The following is a 22,500-nucleotide window of genomic DNA, read 5'->3' as shown; positions in this document are numbered from 1 at the left end:
TTTTTGACAGAACCTAATTTACAGTCCGTCTTCCTTCCGTCTTCCTCGTTACGTACAAAGAGTCGCCGGCTCTCCCTCGGTACCGTCGCTAGCCGTAATACTCGCCAAGTTGTATCGGGAAGATTGAAGAGTACAAGTACTCCTCGCAGTACTGGCCCGATACCCGATGCTGACATTGTTGAGAAAGGCTTTATATTTAGATTTTATTCTTCATAATGCCTATAATTTCGTACGTGAACGTGGGTTTGATTTCAGTGCGGCTGATAAAAAGCTGCTTATGAAATCGGCGGCTGGCTTTTATTGTTTCCTTCAGACTTTTTGCTCTGTTTTCCTTCGCGGTTTCCAATAAACCCCATTTCGTTGCCGCGAGAAGAAAACCCTCCACAGGAGGCCCGTCAATACTTCCCCATTACGCTGGCGGACAAGACAGGAATCAGCGACACTTAAAACTCGGGACACGTCAACACACACACACACACACACACACACACACACACACACACACACACACACACACACACACACACACACACACACACACACACACACCCCGCAGCCCAAAAAACACTTTGCTGGCCTTGTAGTGCCTGGAGTACACACTGGTACACGCAGGTGTACATTGATATACACACTCTGCCTTCAGAGTACAGGGACACTTACAAAGACGCAGTGGGTGAGCGACGGCGAGATGCTCGCTCGATGCGGCGCCACTGTTGTGACATTTGGAAAGAGGCGTTTCAGCATAAAGCCAAACAAGTGGCCTCCTCTCGGCTCTTCGATCTGCAGACGCACAAAGAAACAAACCGGCTCATCACAGAAAAGAAACGAAAAAGAAAAGTGCCTGGCCCTGAACTCTGGAGCTTCTTTTCTTCACGCCGACACTCAAACTGGATGATGGTTAATCGTAGAATGGGATAAATGGAAATTACATCAAAAAGGAATCGTGTTTTTTCGTAATCAACGTTTATAGCAGCACACACATCCAAGTATCTGCCGCCAGTTCTAGCTGGATATTAAAGACGGTCCAGTTTATGGGACGAGTTCCAGGCTTTAAACCTTCAGAAGTCGTACTTATGATGCGAAAAACAACCTTGTTTCTAGTTTTTATTTTCCCACTCGGGATTCACATTCAGCCTCGTCTCGTCCTGACTGCTAAAGTAGTGCCACAATAACCTGCCATCATATGATGTAGAATTCTCTTTCTCAGGGTTTTCCAGCAGTAATGATCGTCTTCATACCTGCAGTGACGCCAGACAGTCATAACGTCAAGGAAATAGAAAATGAAAAGAAATAAATGGAGCAAAAAAAACAAGTTTAGCCTCAACAAACAGCTGAAAATGTAAAAAAAAAAAAAGACCTTAAATGGTACATTCTAATGCTTTATGTACTACTGAATACTACATTGTGACATGAGATGCGTATTTGAACCAAATAATATGTAGATGAATACAATATAGATGCATGTATATGATATGTACTAAAATGTACACCAAATAAATGCTAAATAGAATTTTAACTTCAGAAGCTGCTTACAATCCAGATTCAACTGGAGGCGTCTGAACTGTGACATTTTCTATAATAACCTTCATATTAATGTTTTTATCCAAATTTGCTTTGTTGTGGCCACAATGAAACATTCTGCTGCAAAATCCAGTGAAAATGTCACTAAATCCTCTAGAACCACTTGCTGGTGGGTATTTGGGTCCAGATGTTGAAACCGGCCACGACTCCGTGAACGTCGAGGAAACTCTGCTCGCGTCAATGTCGGTATTTCTGTTCCGACGAGGCGCCGCGAGATGTTGGAACTATTATGAAAACACGTGTTGGAATCCAGAGACAAAGCTCCGCCTCGGATTCTCACACGGCTTCCAGACGTCCACATCTGCTCGGCAAATTGGAGGCGCAATTAGCGGGGTCGAGGAGATTCTTCTTCATTAGGCTGAGGAATCGTCTGGATGTCTGGGTGAAGGCGAGCCGCGAGAATCAAACGCCGAGAGGCTTGAGAGCAGCAGCGGGAAACCGAAGTGGAACAGTTTTAGTTTCCTCTCCAAAGGTTTCCTCTTCGTCCGAACGCTTGACTGATGTGCTTCTCCTTACGGTTCCGTCTTCCGGACTTTCACGGTTCTGGCGGAAGCGTTTCGGCTCCAAGGGTCCAGGAGGCAAACCTTCATCAACGACCATTTCAGGGTCTGCGGCGGTGAAAGAATAGCCCAATCTGAATCTGGAATTTAATTTGTTTGGTTTTTGTTTATTGAAGAAATGTAGGACTTTATCTGGTTCTGTCGTTTCCTGAAGGAGCTTTACTGGGTCAGTCTTCGTCTCCTCAAGTACAGTCGGTCACCATCTCTGCTCACGGTTTACATGGGAGTTTGCGTCAGGGCGGGGCGATAGGGCTCCCGATCAATATCAGGATATATTGATCGGTTCACCTCCATGACGATACCGACTCCACGGCGCCCCCTGCAGGTAGCAGTCATATCGATAGTACGACTCCCTGGACGTATTTATCAGGACTGTAAAACCGCACTGTGTGAAAATAAAAGAAGAAAATACAGAGTAAGTCCTTTTAGCTGAGACGTATTGAAGAGCTGATGAGGTCAGATGACCTGAGATGAGAAGGACTGAGACGATGAGACTGTGACTCCGTCTGGATGAAAACGAGGGGTTTCTCCACCGTGGCGTGAAAATAATACCTCCTGACCTCGTTCTCCTGAAACAACTGACGTATTTTATGTGTAAAATGACTTTTTCACGAGCCGATGATTCCCTCAGCGTCACTCTGACCGCTGATTCTCGATACGGAGGATTTTCCAGCCGCCAAGACTTCTGGACCTCCTCCATCGCCTCCTCTCTTTGTTGTTACAGCCTGGGTGGGCGGAGTCACAGCGTCTTAAAGGGACAGGCCACCTACACACACACTCATAACCAACCTCTCTTTTATTTATTGTTTTTAAACACTGAATCTACCGACATGAGCAACGTGACCTCGGTAGTTTTCAGTTTCGGTAAATCTTCGGTTTCTTGCCCAGGCCTAGTTTACATGTTATTGATCTTCTGCTCTGTCTGTTGTTCTCGGCTTCACCTTTTCTCCCACTTTGTCCTGAGAAATGAGGAATTCAGCTATTTATTCATTTTCTTTCCTCACCGTTCCTCCTGCTTCTGTTTTCTTGTGAATTTCTCTTGGAGATCATTAAAGTATTTATCTATCTATCTATCTATCTATCTCTGAGCTCAGATCCTCGTCTGCCGCACCCTTCCAGAGGTTTCCTTCCTAACGTGTCGTCTAATTCTCTTCTCATTTAAAATGCGGCTTTGAAATGAGGATCCCTGCAAGGGATCTCGCTTTGAGTGATCAGGGGAGACTTTAGGATCTGGAGGACGACTCACTTCCTGTTAGAGTCTGATCGGGAGGACGACTCACTTCTTGTTAGAGTCTGATCCGGAGGACTACACACTTCCTGTCAGTGTCTGATCGGGAGGACGACTCACTTCCTGTTAGAGTCTGATCTGGAGGACGACTCACTTCCTGTTAGAGTCTGATCTGGAGGATGACACACTTCCTGTTAGAGTCTGATCTGGAGGACGACTCACTTCCTGTTAGAGTCTGATCGGGAGGACGACTCACTTCCTGTTAGAGTCTGATCGGGAGGACGACTCACTTCTTGTTAGAGTCTGATCCGGAGGACTACACACTTCCTGTCAGAGTCTGATCCGGAGGATGACTCACTTCCTGTTAGAGTCTGATCTGGAGGACTACACGCTTCCTGTTAGAGTCTGATCTGGAGGACGACTCACTTCCTGTTAGAGTCTGATCTGGAGGATGACACACTTCCTGTTAGAGTCTGATCCGGAGGACGACTCACTTCCTGTTAGTCTGATCTGGAGGATGACACACTTCCTGTTAGAGTCTGATCTGGAGGACAACACACTTCCTATTAGAGTCTGATCTGGAGGACGACACACTTCCTGTTAGAGTCTGATCCGGAGGGTGACTCACTTCCTGTTAGAGTCTGATCCGGAGGATGACACACTTCCTGTTAGAGTCTGATCCGGAGGGTGACTCACTTCCTGTTAGAGTCTGATCCGGAGGGTGACTCACTTCCTGTTAGAGTCTGATCCGGAGGACGACTCACTTCCTGTTAGAGTCTGATCTGGAGGATGACTCACTTCCTGTTAGAGTCTGATCTGGAGGATGACTCACTTCCTGTTAGAGTCTGATCTGAGGGCCATAATTGGCTGAGTGACATTATTGTAACGAGCCGCTGTATCGGCGCTTTGACTCGGGGCCTCCAGCTCTTCTGTTCTGTTCTCCTCTTTCTCATCTGGAGATGAGTACACCTCCTCCCTCCCTCCTCCTCCCTCCCTCCCTCCCTCCCTCCCTCCTCCCTCCAGGTTTCATCTCCGTCTCTCCTCCAGGTCGCGGCCCGTCACTCCGTCATTCTCAGCCAATCACCATGTGTCTGCCGGTGCTTCACCTCAGGCTTCGCCATCAATTGGCTCATTATGTGGCTGCTTTAAATCTCCCCTCGCCCCTTCAGCGCTCCGTCTCCGTCTGCCGACTCCTCTTTGTCACGCCGTTTGTCTTTGTCACGAGTCACGAGCCTCGACTGCACTTCTTCCTCATTATATTCCCTTCTGTTGTTCAGCTTCTGTCTCTCATTGTGTCTCTGCGACGCGTTCAAAGTGTTTAACTCTGCAACGTAATCCACCCAAATCAAACTGAACTGAACTGAACTGACTATACCTGGACTTGTTTCACCACCAGGGAACGACCAGACCTCATTATTACTGTTTAATACAACACAACGTAGAAGGAAATACCACGTCTCAGTCAAACTGTTCAATGCAACATAATCTGATGAATTTAATGTAATTATGGAATTTTTACCGAGAAGAAGCGACAACAGCTCATTTAAACTGATTAATCAAACCCAATCTACTGAAATGACTGTAAACATGAACTTTTTCTCCCAGGCTGGAGCAACAACATTGAAACTGTTAATTCTCACATAATTCACTGGAATTACCTCAAAAATAGACTTTTTTTTTTCTTCTTACTAAGACGAACCCACAAGAGACGATTCAACCTGATTACTTCGTTATAATCTAATGAAATTACTGCAACTATGGAAGGAACTACCACACCTCAGCCAAATTGTTTAATGCGAAACGATCTAATGAAATTAATGTAAATATAAACTATCAAGAAAGAGGTACCGCAGCTCATTGAAACCCTTTAATTCAACATAAAGTAATGAAATTACTGTAAATATGGACTCGTTTAAGTAAACAATGTCTTTTTTCTCTCTCTCCTGTGGCGTCTCTCCCCCTCGGCCTCCTTCCTCTCCACGCCCCGCTCGCCCTCCGCCGCCTCCCTCTATCCCTGCAAATTTCTACAACTCAATTGTCCCTTCCCAGCGTGTCGCTGCGACGGTATTAATAAAGCCAGAAATTCGAAATAGATTTCCTTTCTGCTTCATTTTGAATTACATTACGGCGCAGTTTTGGCTCGGAGCATTTTTTCCCCTCCTCAAAGCTTTTCATATCACAATATATATATATATATATATATATATGTGTGTGTGTGTGTGTGTGTGTGTGTGTGTGAGACGCTCCCCCAGCCGTCAGACGATCCGCCGGCTCTCTCGACTCCGGCAGGAGGCGGATGTAGAATCGCGCTCTCACTTAAAAACTGTTAAAGAGGTCATGATTTCAATTGAGGGGTAACTTTTCACCTGGAGGGAATTGAATCTGTAGACGGAGGCGAGTCGTGCCTCGGCTCCGTCGGCCCGTCCGGATGTTGTCGGGGAATCAGCCGGGGGGGTAATGGTGGAAGCGGAGGATCTGAACGAGTTACTGCCGGCGAGTGAACAATCTAATGTGATGCAGAGTGTTATTGAACATGTTAGAGTGTTATTGAAAAAGAACCCCCCCCCTTTCTCCCCCCCCAAAAAATTGAAAATTCGATAATGATCGGTTACAAAGTCGGGCTGTTGGCGTCCAATTATGTGATTTCCTTCAGAATTTCCTGAATTGATTTTGGGGTTGCAGGCCCGGAGCGTCGCCTCCCGTTCAGTCACGTGTTCTTGAGTTATGGTTAAACTCTGTCGCTGGCTCCATGCGGCGAGGCCTAATTAAAATCCACTAAAAGGCATCTGCTACGACTCCATTTAATCCAATTTATCCAAGACGTGAAGCCGCAGGGGGGTCGGCCGGTCTGCCGCTGAGACCACGAGTCTGACTGATTCTGCAGCTTCGTCTGGGCGGAGTCCCGACGCCACGCGGAACAATCCACCGCACGATCACCGTGTAGAGTTCAGCAGCAGAACGAGCGTCGGATTCTCTTTTAACCCATCAAATCAGTTTGAAAGTGCAAAAATTGCCCCCAAAAATCCCACTTTAATCATTGTTTTTCTGTCAAATGTTTCTAAATTCACCTTCGATGTGCGACTTTCCTCACACATTGTGTATTTTAAGCGCATTACATTAGTCAGTGCTCGATGCTTCTGAAGCTTTTAGGCCTCGTTTAAACAACGTTTCACCGTTTTCATTTCGGGACTTTTTCACATCGACACGGCGACGTTTTGACAACAATGACCGTTCAGAACAGGATCACTGGAAATGATGTAGTTAGCATGCTCCGCCACTAGTGGGCCCCGTTGTTTGTTTTGGTATTGAAAACACACGCACACGCACGCACACACACACACACACACACACACACACACACACACACACACACACACACACACACACACAATTTGTTAAATCCACGGGAGTGAAGCCTTCGTCAGGGTTTTCCTCTGATGTTGCTTGTTTGCCTTCGAGGGTCAGCTTCACAGGAGGGCCTGTGTGTGTGTGTGCGTGTGCGTGTGTGTGTGTGTGCGTGTGTGTGTGTTAGGTAGAGGTTACACTGTTATTGCTTTGGTGTGAGGATGCAGAATTAAAGTTGCAGCCTCTGCAAGATATAAATGGTCACACAGCTAATGCTGAAGATATAAGTGCCTCAGGTGTGTGTGTGTGTGTGTGTGTGTGTGTGTGTGTGTGTGTGTGTGTGTGTGTGTGTGTGTGTGTGTGTGTGTGTGTGTGTGTGTGTGTGTGTGTGTGTGTGTGTGTGTGTGTGTGTGTGTGTGTGTGTGTGTGTGTGTGTGGTTGATCTCTGGTATTAATTGTATTTCTCGCCTCTGGCCAGAGTAGTTTTAGTAATCTGTAACTTATTCAGTGGACACACACACACACACACACACACACACACACACACACACACACACACACACACACACACACACACACACACAGCCTGGAACAGAGCTCGTCCTGTCCCTGCTCCTCCCAGAGCGACGAGCCACGACTCGTCTTCTACTCTTGTTTCTTTCATGTTTCTGCTGTTCGTTCTTTGTGAATATTGAAGGAATCAGAAGCATAAAAAGCGAGAGAACGAGGGAATGGAGGAGAGGAGAGACGCAGACCAGCACAGATCTTCAGTTCATGATCAGCAAGGCCACATTAAAGAGTTCTTATGAACTCGGCTCAAACTGTTTTTGGTGTAAACAACAGGAGGAGTAGAAAATATCCTTTGACTTCATTTTGACGGCATGAAATATTAAAACAAAATCTTCATATTGAGGCTCCGTGAAAAATGTTCTTTGTCAGGAAATCCATTGTGTTTAGTGACCCGTGGAACAAAACCAGCAAGAGGCTTCAAAACATCCAAACAGTCGAGGAAATAGTGAACTTTTGAAAGAAAATGTTGATTAAAAAAACAAAAACACACAAAAAACTCCCAGAATGAAACTGTTTTCTGCTTCTACACCCGGGATTTTCATAGTACTTTGAGACTTTACATTTTTTTTTTTATTATTATTATTATTATTATTAATAAGGGGAGTTTCCTGCACATTTTACTGCATTTCGCACCAGAAGCTTTCATCAATATTGACTTTACGTTGAGAATGTAGACGTTTTCTGTAGCAATTGTTTGGTTTTGGCAAAAAAATATGAAAAAAAACCCTTTAAAGTTCACATTTAAATTTCAATTGAACTGTTGCAGCAAACGAGAGGTGAAATTGGGTCGGTTGGTTTATGCTTTTATACACTAGCATCAAATCAATAAATACTACATACACCGTGTGTGTACTGTATATATATATATATAAACCCATATTGCAGTTGTGATGTTTTCTCCGACACTCCACAGTAGGAATAGTGAACATTAGTGAACACTAGTGAACATTCGGGGTTCACAACAGGAGAAATGCAATAAATTGTTGGAGCAAAAAGAGTGAAAGTGCAGAGTTGAGATGACGGAGAAGCGACAGATGAGATTCCAGCAGAAGAAGGAGGAGGAGGAGGAGGAATAAAGTGGAGGTGAAACAGAGGAGAGCAGGAAACGATTATCGGTGGCGAAGAGAGAAAGAAAAATGGAGGATGAGAATCAACAGGAGGAGAATAAAATAAAAAGCAGCTGGAACAGAAGAGCAACATGAAGGAGGAGGGGAGCAAAGGGAGGTAGTGAGATTGATTTCCACCCCCCTCCTCCCCCCCTCCTCCCCTCCTCCCCTCCTCCCCCCCCGCCACCATGGAGCAGCTCCCTGAAGTCTCTGGATTAATGGCTCAATCTCTGCTGCTCGTTCATCAGATCCTGGGATCCCAGGACAGCCTGGAAAGACATTTACCTGCCAGAACAGCCACTAGTTGACTTGGAGGGCCACTAGTTGGCTTGGAGGGCCACTAGTTGACTTGGAGGGCCACTAGTTGACTTGGAGGGCCACTAGTTGACTTGGAGGGCCACTAGTTGACTTGGAGGGCCACTAGTTGACTTGGAGGGCCACTAGTTGGCTTGGAGGGCCACTAGTTGTCTTGGAGTGACAAACCAGTTGGTCCCTGTGAAGACCTTGGAATGGAGTTTTTGCAGAAAGGTACAGTGAAGCTCCTGCAGAGTGAGTTTTTGTTTTATTGTTTGTTTCTAGAAGAAGAAAGAAGGAAGTGCAGAGTGAAGTATATCTGCATCTCTCAGTACGACGGAGTGAAGTCCATTTCCTGCAGCCAGTATGTGGGCTGTGGAAGCAGACCTCCTGCTGGGCTGACCCCCGGCCTGTGTTGTCCCCCCCCCCCGCCCAGTGCCAGTCTGCCACGGCCTCACTCTCAAGGACTCCAGGATCTGAAGTAGAAACAAACTCTGAATCATAAATCCTCTGAAGGCTGCAGACGAACAGCTTTACTCTACACACCTCCACAAGAAGTACACTACCTTACTGACTGTGGAGTACTGTGGAGTACTGTGGAGTAGTGTAGAGTACTGTACAGCATTGTGGAGTACTGAAGAGTACTGTGGAGTAGTGTAGAGTACTTTGGAGTACTGTGGAATAGTGTAGAGTACTGTACAGCATTGTGGAGTAGTGTGGAGTACTGAGGAGTACTGTACATCATTGTGGAGTACTGAGGAGTACTGTACATCATTGTGGAGTACTGTTTAGTAGTGTAGAGTATTGTGGTAATCTGTCGGGTACTTTAAATGTTTAGATGTATCTTGACAGTACAAGACAAAGTCTGGATGATTCAACCCTGAATGAATGAATGAATGAATGAATGGATGTGTATGTGGGTATAATTGTGATAATAAAATGTATTTTATTTGTTGTGTGTAGAGAGAGAGAGAGAGAGAGAGAGAGAGAGAGAGAGAGAGAGAGAGAGAGAGAGAGAGAGAGAGAGAGAGAGAGAGAGAGAGAGAGAGAGAGAGAGAGAGAGAGAGAGAGAGAGAGAGAGAGAGAGAGAGAGAGAGAGAGAGAGAGAGAGAGAGAGAGAGAGAGAGAGAGAGAGAGAGAGAGAGAGAGAGAGAGAGAGAGAGAGAGAGAGAGAGAGAGAGAGAGATTTCGATTTCTCAGATATCTTAGCAGAACAGACTCTGACAGATGGTTTCATGGTTTAACTCTTCTAATGAAGCAACAATCTTCTGATTATCGATCCAGACGAGGATTACAGGGCGAGATGCTGATGCGCTTAAGTACTACAATACTCGAATACTAGAAGAACAATGGAGAACTTGTCCAGCAGGCTTGACGTCATCCGAGGAAAGACAATAACGTGTGACTTCAGAGAAAAACCTGAACTTTATATTTCAATTGTTCCTCCTGCGGAGACGCTCCAGACGGCGCCGCCGCCGGCTAATCTCGTCTCATCAGCCTGATCTGATCGTTACAATAAGCAGCTTGTTTGGACGTCGTCTCATCGTCTTCGTCGTCTCATCCCGTCTCATCCCGTCTCAAACCGCCCGTCTAAGATTAGAAAGAGTGAAGTTTGAACAGACGCCGCCGAGGTCAAGGGGCAGTTCTTGGTTTGTTAAAACAAACCGTATCCAGTTTGTTTGTTGGTGTTGCCATGGTAACTCCGTCCTTCTCTGTGTTTCTGCCGCTTTAAACAAGCGTCGTTTTGGAAACGCCGCCCCTTTAAATGCCAAATATTTCTGAAACAAAAAACGTTTTCAGTCGAAACGCGACGGAACACTTTGAACGCAACATTTGCACTCAGTTCCCTCATAATGTGTGTTTTCATTAGTCGATTGTTCTCTGGTGAGAATTTCTCACTTCCTGTTACGATGAGAAAACAGAATGAATTATTCACAAGTACCTTGAACCAAAGTGACTCACTGGATCGTTTCTCTCCGGACTTGGACGCTTCAGGTTTAATGAGCGTCGCCACGTTCGGTTGTGAGACTTTGATTATTTCTCCAGAGCAAAAAATCCCTTTGGGTGCGAACCACCTTGGTTCTCTGGGCTCCTCGATTCAGTCGAGCGTTAGAAACCTTGGCATTTGGTTCGACCAGTCTCTGTCCCTCGACAGCCATTCAAGACGTCTGGTGAAAAACAGCTTTTTCCATTTGAGGAACATCGCCAAACTAAGGCCAATTTTATCCAACTCTGACCTTGAAATGGTAATTCATGCTTTTATTTCGTCTCGTTTAGATTATTGTAACTCCCTTTTTTACTTGTTTTAACAAATCTGCTTTGAACCATCTTCAAATGGTCCAAAATGCTGCAGCGCGGCTTTGAACAGGATCCAGCAGAAGATCTCGCATCACTCCTATTTTAGATTCTCTGCACCGGCTCCCTATCAAATTTCGAATTGATTTTAAGATTTTAGTTTGGACTTTTAGAGTGTTGCAAGGTCAGGCACCTAAATATGTGTCTGACTTGTTGTGCCCCTGGTACTCCCCCGGTCACTCCCTTAGGTTCTCTCGGGCCAGAACCTCCTCACTGTTCCACGGACCCACTTTAAATCCAGAGGAGACTTGGCCTTTAAAGCTGTTGCTCCTCCTTCTTATCTTATTGTGACCATACTATTTTACTGTGTCCGCACTATTTTATTATGTCTGTGCTATTTTATTATTTTTATGCCTCTGTGAAGCACCTTGTGATTTTTTTATCTGTGAAAGGTGCTATATAAATAAATAAAGCTTCTTGTGAAGTTTGGCTGAAGTCACGACGGAGGTTCGTCGCTCAAATGTCACCGAGTTAATGAGCCGAGCCGGTCGTATGATAATAACCACATGAGAAATGAGTCTCTACCTTTATTCCTCTTGTGATGTCGTGTGTTTCCTCTATTTTAGGTCTCGCCCTCATTGCGAGTAAACTTTTGTCTTTCCGCTGGAGGAGAGTGGCGAACATGTAATTATTATTAATTATTGTTAGGAGCTGACGAGGCTGGTTAGGTTGTAGCTTCCACTGCGTCCACCTACACTAACCTGTGATGTCGTGTGTTTCCTCTATTTTGGGTCTCGCCCTCATTGCGAGTAAACTTTTGTCTTTCCGCTGGAGGAGAGTGGCGAACATCTAATTATCCTCCGACCCCAGAGGAGCTGATGAGGCTGGAAGGAACCGGCTGAAAAAAGAAATCTATGGTAGTAAAACTGTGCCGTCAGATTCTGAATTTTTTTTTACCATCGAAATCAGACTTTGAATTTTAAAAGCACTCGAATTTCAAAGTACGTATCTTTTTTTTTTTTACAGCTGAATTTTTTTGCAGCTGAATTTTTTAGACACATTGAATTTTTACACACTGAATATTTTTAGATGTTGAAAAAAAATCGGAAGCAAAAAAAAGATACGTACTTAAAATTCAAAGTCTGATTTTGATGGTAAAAAAAATTCAGAGTTACAAATTCAAATTCAGAATCTGATGGCACAGTTTTACTTCCATAGAAATCCTGTAAAATGTATATTTACATATTGTTATTTCTAATTGACATGGTCTATATTTTTCATATACCCAGTATATGTCCATATATATTTAATATAGTGTCATGTGGCTTTGTTCCTCTTGACAATCGCTGGTGGACGAGTGTCGTCAGAGCAGCTCGCCCACCAGGAAGGTTCACCACTTCATCACACATCATGCATTATGCATTGTGAAGCTCCACGAGCACCAACGTCCTCCGAATCGATGGGAAGATCGTCCTTGTGTTTGTTTCGTCTTGTATCTCTCTTTTAACAAACAAGCCAAACACACAGACGCCTCCTCTTGTGTTGTGACTCACAGTGTCGTCGTGGAGAAATGTGTGTTTTGTACGTCTGAGGAGTGTTTTGGTGTCGGACACACGCTGCTGACGGTCGAGGTCGAGATTCTGACGGTGTCAGTTTGTGTAAAACATGAAGCCGAGGAAGATTAAAAACAGGCTTTCTGGACTAATCCCTGCTTTTATTTTTTTTTATTTGTTATTTATTTATTTATTTAGCCTCGGGGCTCCTCTGCGGCGCTGCAGCAGCACTAGCCTAGCGGTCGTCCAGGCCGGCGGCCAGACTGTCCAGTAATTAGCAGATGACAGGGTTTGGCACCTGTGATCCTGTTAACAGCTTTCATCTCCCATTAGAGGCTCGCCACCAAAACCAGCCTGTGAGTGGAAAGACAAGCTGGCCCTCCTGCATACACAGTTTTACTTCTTGCTTTCTTCCTTTTTTTTTTTTTTTTCCCCGTCGCCCTGCAAAATGCTATGTCGGGAATTGTTTGTTGATTTCGCCCAACTGGTCGACGGAGGTGACGGGTCCCAGAACATTGTGTGTGAGATCAAAGGGTTGAGTTCATAAAAACGACGTCGTTCCACAGAGAGAACCATCTGGTCTCTTCTGCACACGACGCCCGCCGTGCCTTCCGTACGTCCAGAGAGTCCAGTCGGTCAGTTGTGGCGATGGAATACGTCTTGGCGGGTGACGTCCCGATTGTCCTCCAGCGCCACCATCAGGTCTTTGGTGGAGCAGGATTGGACGGAAGTTCTGGTTGTGGAATTCCAACTGCTTTGTTAAATCTGGTCCTTTGGACACCGGCGGTGTCAACATCATCTCAGGAGGAGCAGGAGGAGGAGGAGGAGGAGGAGGTGGGGGAAGAGAGGAAGAGAGGTGGAGGAAGAGAGGTGGAGGAGGAGGAGGTCAGGGACTTTCTTGTTAAGACGACTCTGGACGTGCAGCTCAGCGTCCCGCTCGCTGCAGAGACCGTCCCTGTTGGACTCGGGTGGTGACGTCTTGGTTCAGGACGTCTCGGTTCAGGACGTCTCGGTTCAGGACCTCTCGGTTCAGGACGTCTCGGTTCAGGACGTCTCGGTTCAGGACGTCTGGAGGGACGACGTCGTCTCGTTCAGGAAACACTGGCCGCTCAAGTTTAACTAGAGTTTATATAAGCAGAAGACCGTCCAGCTTAGTAACAGTTGGACGTCCGTCCAGCCTCAACGTGTCTTTTACCGTCCGACTCCAGCAGGACGAGTCTCTTCATGTCCGATCGTCTCGTCAACCAACAAGGCTGTTTTTCTGTCTAATGACACGATGTGCTGCTGATATTTCACGTTCAGAAGCTGTAAAGTCCAGGCGGCGGATCCAGAATACTGAATGTCTGTCCTCTGTCCTCTGTCCTCCTCGGTTCAGATCCGGTCCACGGGCCCCAAAACGTGAACGTGGTGGACGTGCGAGCTCGCCAGCTGACCATCCAGTGGGAGACGTTCGGCTACGCCGTGACGCGCTGCCACAGCTACAACCTGACGGTAAGAAGCCGCCGCTCACGTTTCTGCAACGGGGGATTGGAATGTCGCAGTAAATGTTGGCAGGAAGTACGACTCAGCACATTTTACAATAGAGACATTATACAATAGGGTCCAGTGTCACTTGTCCTCCAGCGGTTTACTTGGAATAGAAGTGAAGTCTTTGTTTACAGTCTGCAACCGCCACACTTGCTACGCTTCGTTTTGCATTATACTTTTATTTTGTTGTGGGATGAAACCGTGATTTTATTTATTTTATTTATTTTATTTATTTTATTTATTTTATTTATTTTATTTATTTTATTTATTTTATTTATTTTATTTATTTTATTTATTTATTTATTTATTTATTTTTATTTGATTTATTTGATTTATTTGATTTATTTTATTTATTTTATTTATTTGATCTGAGCAGTACACATTCTGCTCAAAAGCAAGAAGCTTCTGAGCTCCACCCCCAAACTCAGAGCAACAAAAAGTACATTCCACGCTAGAATAGAAAGGACAAAACGTCAACAACAACAACAAAACATCAACAAAAAAGAACCTCCCACATTTCAAATGACCATATCAACACCAACCAAACTTACAACACACACACACACATATACGTTGATCCTACTTCTTCAAAGCATTTCTTCTTCTCTGTATGTTTCAAAAATCTTTTGTTTGTATTTACATTTGAGCAGGTTGATGTTTGGACGTTGTTTCAACTCCAGTTTGTTCCACAGTTGTTCACCATGAACTGTCGGGATAAAACCTCTCAGGGTTCTACTGCTTCTGAGCCCTAAAGTTGAATTCCTCACGTATTTCATAACGACCAGTACGATCTGGAACCTTCTCTGTATTTGTCTTGGTAACAATCTGGAACCTGCTTTATAGAACATCTGTCCTGCTTGGAGCTCAACAACGTCACTAAACTTCATGATGTTTGATTTTAAAAATAACGTTAGTGTGAGAACCACAAACCTTTATGAATTACTGCAATAGCTCTTTTTTGTAACATCACTATTGGATCAGTGATAAAACCCAGTCCTTCCTTTCTGCTGGTGCCGTTTGTCGTCTCCGTCTCGTCTCCGTCTCGTCTCCGTCCTGACGTCTCCGTCTCGTCTCGTGTCCTCAGGTCCAGTACCAGTACGTCTTCAACCAGCAGGAGTTTGCGGCGGAGGAGCTGATCCAGACGTCGTCCCACTACACCCTGCGGGGGCTCCGGCCCTTCGTCACCGTCCGGCTGCGACTCGTCCTGGCCAACCCCGAGGGCAGCAAGGAGAGCGAGGAGATCGTCAAGCAGACGGAGGAGGACGGTGAGTCAAGGACGCAGTGTCCCGTCTTCAGAGGTCCTGGGGGGGGGGGGGGGGGGCTCTACGCAAAACCATCCGTCAGGATTAGTTTCTTCCTTTCTTCCCATACCACCCTTTGCGTTACCTCCATACCACCCTTTGCCTTACCTCCCATACCACCATGTGCGTTACCTACCATATCACCCTTTGCCTTACCTCCATAGCACTCTTTGCGTTACCTCCATACCACCCTTTGCCTTACCTCCATACCACCATGTGCGTTACCTACCATGTCACCCTTTGCCTTACCTACCATACCACCCTTTGCCTTACCTCCCATACCACCCTTTGCCTTACCTCCATACCACCATGTGCGTTACCTACCATGTCACCCTTTGCGTTACCTCCATACCACCCTTTGCCTTACCTCCATACCACCATGTGCCTTACCTACCATATCACCCTTTGCCTTACCTACCATACCACCCTTTGCCTTACCTCCCATACCACCCTTTGCCTTACCTCCCATACCACCCTTTGCCTTACCTCCCATACCACCCTTTGCCTTACCTCCCATACCACCCTTTGCCTTACCTCCATACCACCCTTTGCCTTACCTCCATACCACTCTTTGCCTTGCCTCCATACAACCCTTTGCCTTACCTCCCACACCACCCTTTGCCTTACCTCCCATACCACCCTTTGCCTTACCTCCCATACCACCCTTTGCCTTACCTCCATACCACTCTTTGCCTTACCTCCATACCACTCTTTGCCTTACCTCCATGCCACCCTTTGCCTTACCTCCATACCACCCTTTGCCTTACCTCCACGCCACCCTTTGCCTTACCTCCCATACCACCCTTTGCCTTACCTCCATACCACTCTTTGCCTTACCTCCATACCACCCTTTGCCTTACCTCCATACCACTCTTTGCCTTACCTCCCATACCACCCTTTGCCTTACCTCCCATACCACCCTTTGCCTTACCTCCCATACCACCCTTTGCCTTACCTCCCATACCACCCTTTGCCTTACCTCCAAGATGAGGATGTTGTTGACATTTCTGCTTATTTGTGTTGTTTCTGTGAATTAGAAAAAAACAACAACCGGTTAATTATGGAAACGACCAGTTCAGATAATCAAACTAAGGAGTTTACAGACACTTGGACCGACGTGGAGTTTGTACGAGACAAAAACTCTTCTGAAACCAAAAATGCAGAAACAATCTGTTTCCTCTTTAAACGTATTTCGCCGACTCGCGTGGTTTTTTTTCAAAAACAAGCATATTTTAGTCCTGGACGTCTGCAGAGCGGCAGAACGGAGCCAAACAGCGGAATTCTCATCTTAGAACCAAGAATACATTGTGATTATTTACAAGTTCTGTGTTTTTCTGCTCCGGTTTAATATCAGCAAACACAAAAAAACAAAAAAAACTGATCCTGTTGTTTCCCCCTGGGGGAAAACTGGCTTTAATAATAATAATAATAATAATAATGATAAAGAGAAAATCCTCTATTAGCGGCTCAAATCTCAAATATAAATGTAGTTGAGTGTATTTTAATCTGCCGTCCAGAGGGCTTCATGTTCTGCTCATTTAAAACCGCCAACGCTGATTCCCGATGGTTCCCAATGATTCCCGATGGTTCCCGATGATTCCCTTCCTGATGGTTCCCGCTGATTCCCGCTGATTCCTGATGATTCCTGATGATTCCCGCTGATTCCCGCTGATTCCTGATGATTCCCGCTGATTCCCGATGATTCCCGCTGATTCCCTTCCTGATGGTTCCCGCTGATTCCCGCTGATTCCTGATGGTTCCCGATGGTTCCCGATGATTCCCGATGGTTCCCAATGATTCCCGATGGTTCCCGCTAATTCCGATGATTCCCGATGATTCCCGATGATTCCCGATGATTCCCGATGGTTCCCGCTAATTCCGATGATTCCCGATGGTTCCCGATGATTCCCGATGGTTCCCGCTAATTCCGATGGTTCCCGATGATTCCCGCTAATTCCGATGATTCCCGATGATTCCCGATGGTTCCCGATGATTCCGATGATTCCCGCTAATTCCGATGATTCCCGCTAATTCCGATGATTCCCGATGGTTCCCGATTGTTCCCGATGGTTCCCGCTAATTCCGATGATTCCCGATGGTTCCCGCTGATTCCGATGGTTCCCGATGATTCCCGATGGTTCCCGCTAATTCCGATGGTTCCCGATGGTTCCCGCTAATTCCGATGATTCCCGATGATTCCCGATGATTCCGATGATTCCCGCTAATTCCGATGATTCCCGATGGTTCCCGATTGTTCCCGATGGTTCCCGCTAATTCCGATGATTCCCGATGGTTCCCGCTCATTCCGATGATTCCCGATGGTTCCCGCTAATTCCGATGATTCCTAATGATTCCCGATGATTCCTCTCAGCGGCGATAAAGCGGAACGTCAGAGCAACGCCTGATGAGCCGGATAAAACCAAATGCATAAAAAATAAATAGATAACTAAATAAAAAATAACCTGCTTGTTGTAACGATCCATGATCACCTTCCTCGACGCTCTGCTCTCATAACTAATATCCTCTCACACACACACACACACACACACACACACACACACACACACACTGGGGAGAAGCTATGGCTTTGGGGTATGGAGGGGAAAAAGAAAAAAAAGCCTTAATTGTTTTGTTCTTAATTGTTTTGTATTTAAGCGCCGTTAATCTCCTGCTTGTGATTCAGTCATTAGCGAAGCGAGCAGCCGTCGTTTCACACGCAGGCTAATTGCAGTGTGTGCGCTAACAGCTCCAGAGGCTCGCGCTCGCGTACAAACAAACACATGTGAGTTCCTGTTCCTCCCGACGCTGCAGGACGAGAGCGGAACCCGAGTTTCCAGGCAAAATGAGCGATTTGCAATCAAGGCGTGGAATTACTGTTCAGTGTGTTCCAGTAACTGCGAGAAGAGTTTTAATCACGTTTCCCTCTGATCGTCTGAAGACGTCTCAAATAAACACTTTGACTCGCCGCCGCTGGTCGTTGTGGTAAAAACCAAGGACTGTGTGAGGAGTCGCTTCTTCATGTTCACCTCGCAAAGGTTTCATGATGATGTCCGTTTCCATGGAAACGATGCAAACACTGAAAACATTTATATTAGTGAGCAACGACCAAGTTGGATTGTTATTACGGTGACTGTCAAAATAAAACCACCAAGTTGGATTGTAATCACGGTGACTGTCAAAATAAAACCACCACATTGTGATTGTTATTACAGTGACTGTCAAAATAAAACCACCAAGTTGGATTGTTATTACAGTGACTGTCACAATAAAACCACCAAGTTGGATTGTAATTATGGTGACTGTCAAAATAAAACCACCACGTTGTGATTGTTATTACGGTGACTGTCAAAATAAAACCACCAAGTTGGATTGTTATTACAGTGACTGTCACAATAAAACCACCAAGTTGGATTGTAATTATGGTGACTGTCAAAATAAAACCACCACGTTGTGATTGTTATTAAGGTGACTGTCAAAATAAAACCACCAAGTTGGATTGTTATTACAGTGACTGTCAAAATAAAACCACCAAGTTGGATTGTTTTTACGGTGACTGTCAAAATAAAACCACCAAGTTGGATTGTTTTTACAGTGACTGTCAAAATAAAACCAAGTTGTATTGTTATTACGGTGACTGTCAAAATGAAACCATCAAGTTGGATTGTTATTACGGTGACTGTCAAAAAAAAACCACCAAGTTGGATTGTAATTACGGTGACTGTCAAAATAAAACCACCAAGTTGGATTGTTATTACAGTGACTGTCAAAATAAAACCACCAAGTTGGATTGTTATTACGGTGACTGTCAAAATAAAACCACCAAGTTGGATTGTTATTACAGTGACTGTCAAAATAAAACCACCAAGTTGGATTGTTATTACGGTGACTGTCAAAATAAAACCACCAAGTTGGATTGTTATGACAGTGACTGTCAAAATAAAACCACCAAGTTGGATTGTTATTACGGTGACTGTCAAAATAAAACCACCAAGTTGGATTGTTATTACAGTGACTGTCAAAATAAAACCACCAAGTTGGATTGTTATTACAGTGACTGTCAAAATAAAACCACCAAGTTGGATTGTAATTACGGTGACTGTCAAAATAAAACCACCAAGTTGGATTGTAATTATGGTGACTGTCAAAATAAAACCATCAAGTTGGATTGTTATTACGGTGACTGTCAAAATAAAACCACCAAGTTGGATTGTTATTACGGTGACTGTCAAAATAAAACCACCAAGTTGGATTGTAATTATGGTGACTGTCAAAATAAAACCATCAAGTTGGATTGTAATTATGGTGACTGTCAAAATAAAACCACCAAGTTGGATTGTAATCACGGTGACTGTCAAAATAAAACCATCAAGTTGGATTGTAATCACGGTGACTGTCAAAATAAAACCATCAAGTTGGATTGTAATTATGGTGACTGTCAAAATAAAACCACCAAGTTGGATTGTTATTACGGTGACTGTCAAAATAAAACCACCAAGTTGGATTGTTATTAGTGACTGTCAAAATAAAACCACCAAGTTGGATTGTAATCACGGTGACTGTCAAAATAAAACCATCAAGTTGGATTGTAATCACGGTGACTGTCAAAATAAAACCATCAAGTTGGATTGTTATTATGGTGACTGTCAAAATAAAACCATCAAGTTGGATTGTAATTATGGTGACTGTCAAAATAAAACCATCAAGTTGGATTGTTATTACAATGACTGTCAAAATAAAACCACCAAGTTGGATTGTTATTACGGTGACTGTCAAAATAAAACCACCAAGTTGGATTGTAATTATGGTGACTGTCAAAATAAAACCACCAAGTTGGATTGTTATTACGGTGACTGTCAAAATAAAACCATCAAGTAGGATTGTTATTACGGTGACTGTCAAAATAAAACCACCAAGTTGGATTGTAATTACGGTGACTGTCAAAATAAAACCACCAAGTTGGATTGTTATTACAGTGACTGTCAAAATAAAACCACCAAGTTGGATTGTTATTACGGTGACTGTCAAAATAAAACCACCAAGTTGGATTGTTATTACAGTGACTGTCAAAATAAAACCACCAAGTTGGATTGTTATTACGGTGACTGTCAAAATAAAACCACCAAGTTGGATTGTAATTACGGTGACTGTCAAAATAAAACCACCAAGTTGGATTGTTATTACAGTGACTGTCAAAATAAAACCACCAAGTTGGATTGTTATTACAGTGACTGTCAAAATAAAACCACCAAGTTGGATTGTTATTACGGTGACTGTCAAAATAAAACCACCAAGTTGCATTGTAATTACGGTGACTGTCAAAATAAAACCACCAAGTTGGATTGTTATTACGGTGACTGTCAAAATAAAGCCATCAAGTTGGATTGTTATTACGGTGACTGTCAAAATAAAACCACCAAGTTGGATTGTAATCACGGTGACTGTCAAAATAAAGCCATCAAGTTGGATTGTTATTACGGTGACTGTCAAAATAAAACCAGCAAGTTGGATTGTAATTACGGTGACTGTCAAAATAAAACCACCAAGTTGGATTGTTATTACGGTGACTGTCAAAATAAAACCATCAAGTTGGATTGTTATTACGGTGACTGTCAAAATAAAACCATCAAGTTGGATTGTTATTACGGTGACTGTCAAAATAAAACCAGCAAGTTGGATTGTAATTACGGTGACTGTCAAAATAAAACCACCAAGTTGGATTGTTATTACGGTGACTGTCAAAATAAAACCACCAAGTTGGATTGTAATCACGGTGACTGTCAAAATAAAACCATCAAGTTGGATTGTTATTACGGTGACTGTCAAAATAAAACCACCAAGTTGGATTGTTATTACGGTGACTGTCAAAATAAAACCACCAAGTTGGATTGTTATTACGGTGACTGTCAAAATAAAACCACCAAGTTGTTTCGTTGTTAAATTCTATTCAGTAACACGTAGAAATCTGATGATTGCTGAACTACAGATAAATAACAAATAAGTGTTTCCAGTCGTCACTTTAACTTGGAAGTCGAGTCGACAGTCGTTGTTTTCTTTCAATCCGGCTGGAGAACAGGCAGAAGCAGCCGATATGAAAGCCGCTGACTAATCTCCACGATTATGTTCTCATGAGCGAACGGTTCCGGGGAAAAGGGATCCTGCAGTCATTCAGTCCTAATAATCCTTTTATCGTCGGAGCACAGGGACTTTTTCACGCTGTCGTGGGAGAAACACAACAATAAGACGGCCGGGTGTTTTCTTTGTTTGTCAGTGGCCGTCGCTTGTCGGAACAGAGATTCTTCAAAGAGCCTTGAGAGTCGTAGGAGGATCTCTGAACGTTTAATCACCTTCAACATGGCTTTATTCTGAAATACGGGAAAACTACGACCTGCTGTGGGACCAATGTGGTGTTTCAAAGGGTTTGCTTATTTCTTAAGAACGTCCAAAAACACCCTTATATTTATTAGATCATATTTATTAGATCGTATTTATTGTATAATATTTATTGTATAATATTTATTATATCATATTTATTCTATCATATTTATTGTATAATATTTATTGTATAATATTTGTTATATCATATTTTAGTTCATATTTATTGTATCATATTTATTGGATCATATTTATTAGATCATATTTATTGGATCATATTTATTAGATCATATTTATTGGATCATATTTATTATATGATATTTATTGTAGCATATTTATTATATATTTATTATATTTATTGTGTCATATTTATTGTAGCATATTTATTTTATCATATTATATTTGTTGTAGCATATTTATTATATCATATGTATTGTATCATATTTATTATATATTTATTATATTTATTGTATCATATTTATTGTATGATATTTATTGTATCATATTTATTGTATCATATTTATTATATCATATTTATTGTATGATATTTATTGTATCATATTTATTATATCATATTTATTGTATATTTATTGTATCATATTTATTATATCATATTTATTGTATCATATTTATTGTATGATATTTATTGTATGATATTTATTGTATCATATTTATTATATGATATATATTATGATATTTATTGTATGATATTTATTGTATGATTTTATTGTATCATATTTATTGTATCATATTTATTGTATGATATGT

At 43.4% G+C, this 22,500-nt stretch overlaps 1 protein-coding gene across 1 annotated transcript in view; it reads left to right on the top strand.

Moving 5' to 3' along the window:
* Positions 1 to 22,500, top strand: part of ptprt (protein tyrosine phosphatase receptor type T) — a gene marked incomplete at both ends in the record, with an annotated part of 294,857 nt that overhangs the window by 106,667 nt on the left and 165,690 nt on the right. Inside the window, 2 exon segments of the mRNA XM_080495323.1 lie at positions 13,908 to 14,023; positions 15,144 to 15,324. Coding sequence (XP_080351449.1) covers positions 13,908 to 14,023; positions 15,144 to 15,324 — 297 coding nt within the window.

The sequence above is a fragment of the Blennius ocellaris genome (assembly GCF_963422515.1).
Source record: "Blennius ocellaris genome assembly, chromosome: 4".
NCBI lineage: Eukaryota > Metazoa > Chordata > Actinopteri > Blenniiformes > Blenniidae > Blennius > Blennius ocellaris.
This window is presented reverse-complemented; position numbering and strand designations above follow the sequence as displayed.